The 13,221-nt window shown below is 41.3% G+C and overlaps 1 protein-coding gene across 1 annotated transcript in view; it reads right to left on the bottom strand.

Annotated features, from left to right (window-relative positions):
• POLA1 (DNA polymerase alpha 1, catalytic subunit) overlaps nucleotides 1-13,221 on the bottom strand; it is a 3,104,727-nt gene that overhangs the window by 2,469,041 nt on the left and 622,465 nt on the right. The window contains exon 16 of the mRNA XM_044072304.1: nucleotides 12,053-12,137. Within this exon, the coding sequence (XP_043928239.1) occupies nucleotides 12,053-12,137 (85 nt within the window). The remainder of the gene's footprint in view (nucleotides 1-12,052; nucleotides 12,138-13,221) is intronic.

Genomic DNA, 13,221 nt, shown 5'->3' with positions numbered 1-13,221 from the left:
ACGCTATGCAAGGAGCATGTGTGTGACGTACGGCATAGCTTAAAGCAACCTAAAAGCTTTGGTATTCTGACTGGACATCAGGCCACCCTAGTCAAGGGATCCCTAATGTAATGAATACTGCAACAGGGAAATGGAAGGACATCTGTATTTCCATCTAAACAGTATGGTCAGGAACTAGAACCTTATTTCTTCATCTAGCATTGCAACAATTTATTTACCTCTTCCCTCTTATTTGGACAACAACAACATCCTTTACCTTAAGCTACTGAATAAGAGATTGAGTAGCTTCAAAACTCCACAGCAAGATTATGGACATGAAGATGTGGCACTTACACAGCTTATCTCTACTATGCCTTAACACGCAAAAAAAATAAATAAATAAAAAATTAAAAAAAAAAAAACAAGAAGAAGATTAATAGAGCATACTAACTCACATTTTTCTAACTTTATTTCAGCTGTTTAACTTCACCAGGAAAGCTTACCTTCAGTACCATAATACTTTGTTGGAATACAGTTTACACACTGCTGTGCTTGCCCTCGCTATGCTTAGACTTACTTAGCTTCCCCCTACCCTTACCTGTAATCCCTCCACCTCTTTTATACTATATGTAACTTGGCTATCTCTACCCTTTCAATCTGCCTATCACCAATAGCCTCCTCAAAACCCACCTCTTTTTTTCAGAAATCACCCACAATTACATTGCAACACACCACTCCTACTGAATTCACTATTCACTTTAGCTTCTACATCACTCTTCTACTGCTGATGCACTTCATAGCTTCCAAAATCTTTTGGTCATTCTAACATATATAAATCAATATTATATGAAAACTATGTACCATTCTGCTAAGAATGGTACAGTTACGATTTCATATATAATCAATATTATATGAAATCTTAACTCTGTACCATCCTTAGCAGATGTATAAACTGAATGTAATCTTTTGATACTCCCCTTTTTAGCCACCACAGAACTCTCCTGTACTATTCCCCAGCCTTTAACCCTTACCTAGCTTCTCACGCTTTGCTATTTTCAGCAACATTCCCCCATACTTTGCTTATCCACTCTCCTTACACTCAGAAGCTAATTTCATTGCTCTCCAGTCATCTTACATCATTTTACTCCCCTCTCACCCCAAATTCCACAGGCACACACTTACTGGAAAAACTCCACCCATTTTTAACCTAATAAACTTGCCTTAATGGAAAACTGCTTTACTCCCTCAAATTCCACATTCTCTAGATCTTCAAGTCTATAATACAGTTACTTCACACCAGAAATACATATAACTATAACATACACTTGCACTTATGTCAATATTCCTTCAACCCTCACACACAAACCCACAACAATGCCACTGCCTCCATTTAGCAGACTACATTACCACAGACACACATACTACCTACCCATACTCCATTAAGCAATCACATTACATGACACCCATGCCAACACCAAACTCTCTCAAAACATATCAGGATTCCAATACCTAATTTCTAATTTTGATGTAAAATATCAATTCTTTCCAAAACTACACATTCCAAACACACTACTCAGATTCAGTCCCATTATCTACACTTCTGCTAAGAGGCAACACTGGGCCTAATCCAGGGCCACTTAATGCCTCAACTCAAGCAATATTACCTTGTCCCTCTAATGTCCACAGCATCAAGAACAAAACTGACCACACCAATGCCTTTTCCATATCACAATCTCAGCATTATAGCTATTACAGAAACATGGCTGAAACCAGTCAGCCTTAGTCTTCACCACCTCATAACAAACTATTCATAACTACAAGATTACAGACCATGGGGGGGGGGGACTTTGGTTGGAACACTAATTCTCTTTAAAGACAATCTTAACCCCACCATCATTGCACAAGCTAACTCAGAATCAGATCCTAACTGGAGCCTTTTAAAATTTCAAGCAAACAACCAAAAACACTTATTGTTGGTGCATACCTACCCTCCACCAGTCTCACTAACAAAATTCAATATCCTTATCCAACAAATATATGTCAAAGCTCCCAAAAACTACAAAATCATTCTTGTAGATTTCAGCCTTAAAAGCCATTGCTATATGTCAGAACTTCTGGCCAGTTTAAGTCTAACCCAAATCAATGCCGAAGTCACTAAACCGAACCCTCAACTAAACAGGCATACCTTGCTACTTCATGTAATAACTAATAACCTTACAATAATCATCTGATCTCACCATAAATGCATCCTCCTTCAGCGATAACCGTACAACATTCTCAGTACATAATTTAACATTAAAATATAAACCTAAACTTATCACCTTCAGACTCAAAAACACTAAGATTATCACTAATCTTAAAAACCATCTTCCCATCCTTGATTACAGTCTTATGACAATTCTGTGAGATCAACCAAGCAGCTAACAATCTTACAATACCGTACTGTTCTAGCAAAACAAGTTCTTTCCCTTAGTATAGAGGCTACTTTAACCTGAAACATGACTGGGTTTCTAACTAACTGAAGTAGCCCCTTAAATTACATGATGAAATGCAACCCCCTCCACGGATTACAAACCAAATATACCTCACTACGCAACCTAGTCAAGCAAACAATCCAAACGCAGACACATAAACTACCACTAACCAACCAAGCAAACCTCACTTTTAGCCAAACCCAAAAGATTCTGGAGAGAAATCTACCAGCTGACTGATAGAAAAAAGCTAAATACAACTTCACTCCCCTGAACTCCTCTACTATCACCACAAACTCATGTGCTGACTTCCTCAATAATTCATTAACCTGCCTCACATTAACAGCAGCACAAATCAACCACCCTCTCCTCCCTTTACATTCTGCTATTCTACTTCAGAAAGATTAGACACAAAGAGACAAAGACCAAATTCCAGTAAATACTCCTTCAGGCTCAGGTAACCTAGCCCTTAGTTCATTCAGCCTTGCAAGGACTTCATCTCCCACCCTCTCACTCGCATATACAACCTCTGCTTAACTATTCAGATTATGCCTCAGGTGTGGAAAACAGCGAATCACTATTCCAAAACTAGCCTAGCCAACTACTGCTTTACAATATTTCTCACTTTAGGTACAATACAAGAAAAAATTATCTACAACCAAATTACTGCTCATTTACATCAATACCACCATCTATCCAGGAAGCAACATGGATTCTGGTCTGGACACTGCACCACAACAGCTCTCTACTCCCTCACAGATGGCATCCTATCCAGCAAAGGCAACCTGACAGGAGGGTTCTTTATTGACCTCAAAAAGGCATTTAATCTAATGGATCATAATTTAGTATTTGATAACTGAAATGGGCACTAGTGATGATGCAAAAAAGAAGTTATGTACTCACTATAACATTACATCCGTGCTGCCTATTTTCATTCTTCCTCAACTGATGCGTATGGATCCAATCCCTTGGATCAGACTCTGCCATTGCTAAAGCTTGTGGTAACCTCTACTCTCAAGCTTCTCCCTTACCCACAATGCACTAACCCCAATTACCTCAGATCTTGTTTGTTGACTAATAGAAAGTAATATTCATCTTCAGAGATGAGGAAGATTATATCTAGAGCTTAATATAAAGGAAAGAAATGTCCTAGAAGAATGAGTGGTTACAGAAGTCTTCAAGGACGGGGGGTGGTGGGAGAGAAGTTGAAGAATGAAAACGGACAACACAGATGGAATGTTATGGTTAGTACAGAACTTCTTTATCTGACGTTGTCAATTTTCATTCTATCCTCAACTGATGGGACACTGTCCCCAGCTACCTAAAATCCAGGGTAGATTCAAAAAAGGATATTCCTGAGCACCATTGAGCCAAATGATGCTCTACCTCTGGCGGCCAGATTCAATTTGTAATGAGTAACAAAAGTATGGGGAGTAGCCCAAGTTGCTGCTGCGCATACATCATCCACGGACATTCTGGAGTGAAATACTGAGGAAATAGCCATGGATCTAGTTGAATGGGCTCAACAGTTTTGGCAGAGTAATGTCCAATTTGTTATAAACAAATGAAATACAGTTGGTTAGCCACCTAGATAAAAGTGACTCTGGCAACTGTTTTTACCAATTTTACTTCTACGAATGAAACAATTGGTCAGATTTTCTGATCTCTTTTGTTCTGTGTAGGTAGAAACGCAACTGTCTGTGGACATCCAATAAATGCAATATGTATCCAGCCTTATTAGTAAATTTAGGAAAGAATACTGGCAAATCAATGGATTATTAGATTCTGACACCATCTTAGGAAAAAAGGAAGCAGAAGTCCATTGTGTAACTCTAACCTTGTGAAAGATCAATTATGGTGGTCTAGAGGACAAGGCTTGAATCTCAGAAATTCGTTTGGCAGAGGTAACAGCTACCAGAAAGATAATCTTCCAAGAAAGGTATTTAAGGTCACATGTAGCTGCTGGTTCGAAGGGAGATTTAGTAAGAGCCTGCAGTACCAGATTCAAGTTCCATGGAGGAGTAAGACCTCTTAAAGGAGGTCTTAGAAGAATGCCTTTCAAGAAGGCTTTGCTTAATTTATGAGAGGCAACAGAGGAACTATCAAAACTAATGTGAAAATTTGATGTGGCTGATAACTGAACTTTAATGGTTGATGAACTAGCTCCTTCTTTAGAAAGATGGGACACAAATTCAAGAATGCTATGTATGGGGGCTGAAAAGGGTTTAGCATTATTTAGATGAGCCCAGTGAACATAACTCTTCCATTTGCTGGAATTGAGTTTTCTGGTAGAAGGCTTAAGGGAAGATAAAAGTATCTGATGAACAGGTGAAAACAACATAGTTGTCTGGCTATTAATGGAACTGGAGAAGCCAGGCAGTCAGCCTGAGGTCGGTCATGTTTGGAAGAATCATTCCAATTTAGTGACACAGGAGGGTCTAGAGTCGGATGCAGAATCCAAGGTTGGTGAAGCGAGTGAGGCCCAAAGGAAGGGGAACCGAATTTGTAGAGGCCAGTAAGGTGCAATGAGGATGATTTTTCTGTTCAACATGGCAGCTTTCTGAATGAATTTCAGAATTAGTGGTATGGGCAGAAAAAGCGTAGAGTACACCGGGGGGGAGACAATCGTGAAGTACAGCATCCCTCGATGATTCCCTCTGTATGGGGATTATGGCAAAGCAGCTACATTTGTTGTTTAGATGGGAAGCAGAAAGATCGTAGCAAGACTGGCCCCACAGAGAATCATTTCTGTGATGTTCTTATTGAGGGACGATTCGTGAGGTAGAATGTACCTGCTCAGTTTGTCTGCTATCACATTGGATTCCCCTGGAATATGCACTGCTATGAGAAAGCGCTTGGATGAGATCACCCATTGCTACACACACAGCTTCGACACAAGGGGTAGGATCTGGACTCTCCTTGTCTGTTGATCCACCAAACTACTAACATGTCTGCTTGAACTGCAATCATCCTCAAAGGGAGACCATTCGGGAAGGCCTGCAATTCTAAAAGCACTGCTCTCCTCTCTGGGATACTGATATGTAAGTTGGCCTCTGCGGGGGACCAAGTGCCTTGGACAGTTTTCCCAAGAAAATGCCCCTCCTCACATCCCAGCTGGGAAGAGTCCATTTGTCACTATGGCCTTGGGTTGAGGGGGAAAAATGGATGGCCTTGTATAACCTGACCTGATCAAATCCATCATCTGAGATATTTCTTGCATGCCTGAGTGATTCATATCTGAAAAGACATGGGTTGGTAAAGTATTGACCATTGTGTTGTTAGCATCCACTGAAGAATTCTCATGTAAAATCTGGCAAAAGGTACTAATGTTATTGCCATTTCCATTGAATCCAGAGCCTGAAGGACCTGGTGGGCTGAAATCTTGGTACTACAGATTATATTTCTGACCTGTGACCTTATGGTCTAAACTCTTGAGGGCAGTAATTAAGCTATGGTTGACGTTGTGTTGAGTATTGCTCCTATGAATTCCAGTTTTAGTTGAGACTTTTTGTAGTTTATTGTTATCCCCAGAAGAGAGCAAGTCTAGAGAAGCTAATCTCTTGTCCTTATCAGTTGATGTCTGGTCAGAGCAGAAATGAGCCAATTGTCTAGATACAGAAACACTCAGAATCCTTGCAGTCTCAAGTGAGCTGCTACTACTGCCATGCATTTGGTAAACACCCTGGGGGCTATAGTGAGTCCAAAGGGCAGAACTCTTAACTGGTAATGACGGGTTCCCAGCCAGAATAGTAAATATCTTCTGGATAATCTGTTCATCTTTATATGATAGTACAGATCCTGAAGGTCTATACAGCACATCCAGTCATCCTTGCCCAGAAATGGGAGAATGGAATGAACCATGACTATCCAAAACTTGGTTCGTTAAACTGACTTGTTTAAGTTGCTGAGATCCACGATTGGTCTCCAGTCCCCTGTTACTTTTTGGCACTAAAAAGATCCGTGAGTAAGTTCCAGATTCAATCTGATCTGGTGGGATATCTTGGATGACTTTCTAGCAGCTTTTGAATTTGGATTGCCACTTGTTCCCTCTGACTGGGTGGAACATTGGAGATTTTTCTCAAGTTTGTAGGAGGAAGGGAAAAGGGAATTATATAGCTTCTGGAAATAATCCTCTGCACCCAAGTATCTTTTGTTAGGTCTAGCCAGGCTCTCTGGTGCATGGACAAATGACACCTGACTGCCTCCAGAGGTAGACAATCAGGCTTCCTTTTGGGAGTACTGGTAGGGTCTGTCCAAGAAAGATTCTCTGAACCCCTGGTTTTGCAGGCTTCTGCCACAGGGGTGGTGGCGTCCATTAGAGTTCCCTCCTCTGCCTCTGGGGGAACTTCCTTCATGTGTGCCCTGGAACGGACCCCTAGACATCTTGAACCACATCTTTCAACCTCATTGATTCCTAGAAATGGATCTTTGAGGTGTCGAAAAACATACACCCATGGCAGACAGGGCCTTTCCATCCTTTTCACACCTGGACAGTGTTGTCCTTTCACCTTGGGGCCAAACAAAGGCATACCATCTAAGAGAGCACTGATGAACGAGGGCTCCACAAAATCACATAAGAGTATCCTATTCAGGCAGGCCTCTTAATGGAAATGCCTGAACCTGCTGCCTTGAGGTTCCTTCAGCTATATGCAAAATCAGCCTCATGGAAGAAATAGAAATGGATTGCAGGGCGGCCAAGTGAGAAGTCACTGATGGCTGAACTTCTTCAGAAACAGATCCTGAGAGGGTATTTGACAGCTCCTCTGAAGTCTTGTGAAATGTGCCGAATAATTCAATGACATTAAAGCAAAGGTCACTGAATCATAGATATGCTTCCCGAATCTGTCCATGGCCTGAGCAAGTTCCTTTTTGCTGGTCACCGCTACGACCATGGTATCAACTGGCACCCCTTTTCCACAAAACTGCTTGTCTACAGGTGGTGCCATAACCCTATCTGGTCTCCAAGTTACAGGCACAGCGGTACCTGGTTTCTTCCACTTCTGCCTAGAGATCAACCCAATAAGATCATCAGTGGGTGGAGCAACCCAGGAGGTAGACGATCCCGTACCACCTCCAGAAATACAGACTCCTCGGACGAAGGGCTGCTGAGCATCCAGCCACCTCTCTGCTCAAGGATTTCTAGAATGTCTCTGAATGAGACATCTTCAGAAGGTGAATGTGGAGGCCCTTCACCTTTATCAAAATCCATACATTCTGTGACAGACTCTTCTCATGAGTCTAGGTGCTTCCACTTGCATGTCTTCTTAGGGACCTCCTCAGTGGGATACTCTGGAGAGGTATCAGAACAAAAAAATCAAAATTCCCTGTGTGGAACCCTGGGGTCCTGGTAATGGTTTGTCCCTGTGGAAAGGCTTGGTAAGGCTCTCAGTGCAGAGACATCAAGGTTGCAGATTTAGGATCCAAGGGGGATGGATCTGTCCATTCTGCCAAGGCAGATCACTCTGGAAAAAGGGAAGACCTTGGATCCAAAAAGGCCAGCTTTTGGACTTCAGCCTTCCCCCACTCAGAGGGCAAAATCCCTGAGAGGGAAAGCCAGAGCCGAGCTATCTAGTGCCGATGCTTTAAGGCAAAGAGACAGCTCCAAAAGCTTCAGAGCTGACTGCAACACTTCAGATCCAAATGGGAGGCTTTGGCTCCAAGAGCTCTCTGGATCCGATGGAATCGGAGCACTCAGAGAAAGCTTCGATCAGTGGATAAAGCAATAGTCAGATCCAAGCCATACGGATCCAGAAGGCTACGATCCAGGGACTCTAAGAAAACTGAAGGAGTCCTAGGAGGAAGCTGTAGTGGGGATGTAATAAAAAAACAGACCTCCTGACCCAGAGGGGGAGGAGCCAAAGAACACCCATCTGCCCCTGCGCTGAGAGAATCTTCCTCTATGAGACTTCTGGAAGAACAAGTGGAAAACACTGAAGGGGACCTGGGTCTGTCCAGAAATGGGGAAGGTACCCTAGAGGGTAGTGGACTAGCAACAGTCGGATCCGAGAAGGTTGGATCAGTTAATTTTGGTTTCCTCGGATCCAAAGGAGTTGGATCGGATGTTTTCATCTTCTTTGGACCTGAGGATGAGAAGGAGGCTTCGGAGACAAGGACTTCAATTGTCTTGTCTGTTTTATTTTTTTAGGGATTTATCTCCAGATATAGCATCTACAAAAGATGATGGCAGAAGGCCTTTTAGAATCAATTTGTTTTTGCACTCATCCAAAGCCTTGGGGTTGAACCTGTGGCAAATAGAGCAATTTTCTTGCAAATGAAGTGGCCCTAAACAGTAGACACAAAGTGTGGGCAACTTAGAAGGGGAGCTTATGCCCACACTTAGTACATTTAAAGCCTGTCAGAGCTTTATCTGCCATACTCTAACACCAAAGTTAATCAACAAGGAGAAAATATTCACTTATATTTCCACTACTACTATTTTTTTTGTTTAATAAAACAGAGATGAGGAAAATAAAAGGCAAAACTACCACCAACAATGGTATCAGAAAACTACACAAAATATAGTACTATGGAAAGGATACTAGCAATACTATCAAGAGGTACACAAAGTACAAGAAAAAAACAGAAAATATGAGAATTAGAATAGGAGAATACTTAATCTAAACATATAGACAGAATTAAGATAATAAACCAAGTTTTCACAAACATATCTCAATATCGCTTGACAGTGCTGGAAACCACGTTTCTCTGAAAGGGGGCAAGCGAGATTGGAGCTAACTGGGGTTGGTGCATCATGGGTAAGGAAGAAGCTCAAGAGTTTTTGGTTGCCACAAGCTTTAGCAAAGGCAGAGTCGGATCCAAGGGATTGAATCTAAAACCCATCATTTGAGGATAGAATATAAACGGACATCAGATCCTTGGTTTGAAGATTTTCTCACCAATAGATCCTTCAAGATAAAAGTGAGTTTAACACCTCTGAAACTGCTCCCCTTATGGAGAGCCCCCCCGTCCCCCCCGTCCCCCGGGGTTCCACTTTAGTCCATCTGTTACTTTCCACATTTAAATTCATGTGAGCACCTTCAGATACCTTTGTTTATGCAGATGACATGGTCATCTACACAAACAAATCTCACTATGATTCAAACGCAGTTGGAAGACTATCGCCAAACCCCCAACAAATAGCTAATAGGCCCTACATTTATACACAATCCCTCAAAACAAAAGCAATGCTATTTGGAACTAACCTAAAAATAGCCAATGCTTCCTTAATATTAAAAATGTTAACAGAACTACCACATCCTTCAAATACCTTGACATTTGGTTAAACCACTCTTAGCTTTCAGCTACATACTTAAAACGCATGCAAAAAGATCAACAGGAGCAAACAAATTACCACTTTTTCTCTGCAAGCCAGCTAAAGCTGTCACGGGCAAAGGCATACCGTTGTCTCATCTCTGTTATGGACTACTCATAACAGCTGCAGCCTCAGACAGAAATGCCACCCAGCTTGCAAGCCATCTCCAGTATAATTTGCTGGTTCATTACTAACTCCCCCATTAAGCATAACCACTACCTAACTCTTTTCAAAACCAAACGCTACCTATAGATTTGAGACCCAACCACTTAGCTAGGATCACTAATTTTCAAACAATTCTCCCAAGACATTTTCCACACTCAAACTCTTCGCCAACCCCCACACAATCTCGTGGGTATCTTTCAATTTTAACCCACCTTACTAACTTCAAAAAATAAACTTCATTGAACGGATGATGCATTCTCTATCCTAACACCTAAACTATGGGAGTCCATCCCTCTCTCAGTCAGAAGGTCCAAAAGTACTCGGACTTCAGACAACAGTTCAAGCAACACCTTGTCACCTAAACTAAGGTACAGGTCAGATTACATGAACCATGCAGCTCACACCCCATTTATCCTTATTTCATCATTCCTCGTCTCATCTTGTCATCCCCTCACTTACTGCTCATTCATCCTACATCCCTCCCTCTTTTATTCACATCCTTCACACTACCTTTCCTTTCTACTCCTCTTCCCTCTGCATGCCTCTTACCATTTGTCTTCTCCCCATGGTATCCTTTCCTGCAATTATTCATACTCACCTCTTCTAATGTCTTCATACCTCTCTCTATAATGAAATGCTATCCCTGTAGCATAAGCCATCTCATTCATTATGGCTACATCTAATCCAAAAAGCTCTGCAAAGCATGATTCTATTTTTCCATCTATGTTTTGACATTGTAAACTGCTTCAACCAAATGTAGCAGCACATTCTTGCATCTGTAAATATGTACATGTTTTAGCATATCCTTGCATCTGTAAATATGATGCAATTCATCTGGGCTCTGCCTGGAAATGTTCCACTGAGATCAGTGCACTGCCTCGGTAAACAAATATAAAGTTCCTGGGCATACCACATTCATAACTTTACTGCAACCTTGCACTGGCTGTTAAGTCTTACTTAGGATCCACTTCCTCACTTTCTAGGCTCTGTTTATTACAAAGAGATTTTGCTCCCTTTGTTCTAACTAGGACCCTCAAGTCATCAGGAGAAAAGCTGCTAGCTCTTCCAAGGACATACTTTTTAACTTTATAGTTTTAAAGTGTTTTCTTTATTTATCCATAACTGCTATAGGTTTTAATTTGCTTATATGAGGGACTTTTTGTACAATTCTTATATAAAGCTGGGCAACATGACCCACGTTCGACTAGCTGCATGAACACTGAAGGACAAGTCAGGGAGGAAGGGAATTATCAGTCAAAACCAACTTAATCTACATGGGGGCAAGAGACAGCAGCAGTCCACTGCAATGGTGACAAATGCAGGAGTGCAGATGTCTCTCTCCCAGCAATGAACCAAGCAGTGCTCATGCTGCTCCAGGCATTGGCAGTGCAGTTCTTACATGCTTTAACTACAACTCTCACAAAACCAACACATGGATCAGGGACCTAGAAACACAAAAATAAAAATCCCTATCCTCTCCAAGCATGCTGTCAACACTCTAAATATCTGACTCTCACATTCCAAGGCAATGAATAGGTCACAGTGGGATCTCACCCTTGGGAATAATAACCGGGTGTTAGAGGGTGAAGCCTGAGTCAGTGTTGGGGGCCTAAAATATAACACTTTAATCCAGCTTCCAAAGCAGCTTCTACCTCACTACCCTTGGTGTAAGCATCCTTTTAATCCAATGTTACAATTTCTGACCATGCTTGTGTATATTTTCGATCAGAGCAAACTACTGCATGCTGACCATTTTTCTTTGAAGCACATCAAATCAGTTTGTTTTCTAGTTCTTCAGACATTGTTTGTGAAGTATTGTGTAATATCGTAAATCTCTGTGATCATTTGTAACCACATACCTTTAACCAGTAAATGCTGCACCATCATTTCAGTGCACAACAGCATCAACCATTTAAAAATGCTTGTTTTGATTTAAGGCCAAGTGGTTAAAACTTGTCCACAAAGGCCTGACCTACATAAAGCCCAAGACATATTATAGATTATTTTCTTTTCATGCAGTAAGCTAGAAAGTGATTGCTTGGTGTAGCAAAACTGTCATTAATCCTGGCTCAAATAGTTCATCGTAATTAAATCATACTTGATAGGTTTAAAAAATAAAACTTACCACAGAAATGAGTCTGATATGGAGGCTGAGGAGGAGCTTTATCCAATGGAAATTTATGATGTACTAGTGCTGCTACAGCAACAATCTATAGAAAAGAAATTATAAATCAACATTCCAACCCAAATGAAAATTTTTATAAAATAGCAATAAGTGGTCAGAAATGTACTCTTTCTTGTATAATCAGCCAGAAAGTATACAAAGTAATGTACTCAAATTCAATGTTTGTAACAGACTGCAAACCTAAAAAATTCATTCACTCGAGCTTGCACAGAAAATGCATATCAAGAAGCTGCCTATAACTGCACCACCCTAGTGTAATGGCCTCACTAGTTGGGTTGGACCATAAAGCCATCTCCTTTTGCAATAAAAATTAAAGCCAGGATCCCAGCTAAACTTAAGAATTATTCTAAATAACTTCCTAATGTCCTTCTATTCTCATGTTGCAGTATTCATCACAGTAGGGAGGTGGCTGCCTTCAACACCAGACATCTGGCCAGTATACCAAAGTCTTTGGAGCAGGGGGATACATGTGACATCTTAGGACAGAACCATAAACCAACGTAGGCTATAAAAGTAACATCTGCACATACCCCCTTCAGAATTTTTCTGCCGCAGTGAACGTCAGACTACTGTTCACCAGTTCAGGAAGCAGATTGCTTGTTTTTTCCAGACGACTGCTACAGATAAGTACCCTGTTGGGTTTTCTTCTTATCTTTACTTGTTTCTTAGATGGTCATGTACACTAGAAAGGGGAAGTGTGCTTGTGAGAGACAAATTCCTCACAAGGACACGCACAATCAGTGCTTTTTTTTTTGTTTAGGTGAGGCCCAAGACCATACATCCTGTGTTATTTGTAAATCTTTTGTGCCCAAAACGCTCCGCAGCCGTCTGGCCGTGCTGAAAAAGAAGTTATGTACTCACCATAACATTCCATGTTGGTAGTCCATCTCACCCTTCATTTTTACATATGGGTTCGGAGCCAATCCTCGGCTTCGACTCGGCCGATTTTCAAGCTCAAAGACTTCAGGTTGGCTCGTGGCCAAGCAGGTATTCCATGGCGCACCAGTGCAATTCTCAGATCTTGTTTGCTAGAAACAGAAAAAAACCCTAACCAAACCAATACTCAAGGGTCACAACCAAGAAATTTAAAGTATTGCCTCCAGATCTTC

The sequence above is a fragment of the Protopterus annectens genome, chromosome 5.part0 (assembly GCF_019279795.1).
Source record: "Protopterus annectens isolate FY-2018-M chromosome 5.part0, PAN1.0, whole genome shotgun sequence".
Lineage (NCBI taxonomy): Eukaryota > Metazoa > Chordata > Ceratodontiformes > Protopteridae > Protopterus > Protopterus annectens.
Note: the sequence above shows the minus strand (reverse complement) of the source record. Positions and strands in the feature narration are given on the sequence as shown.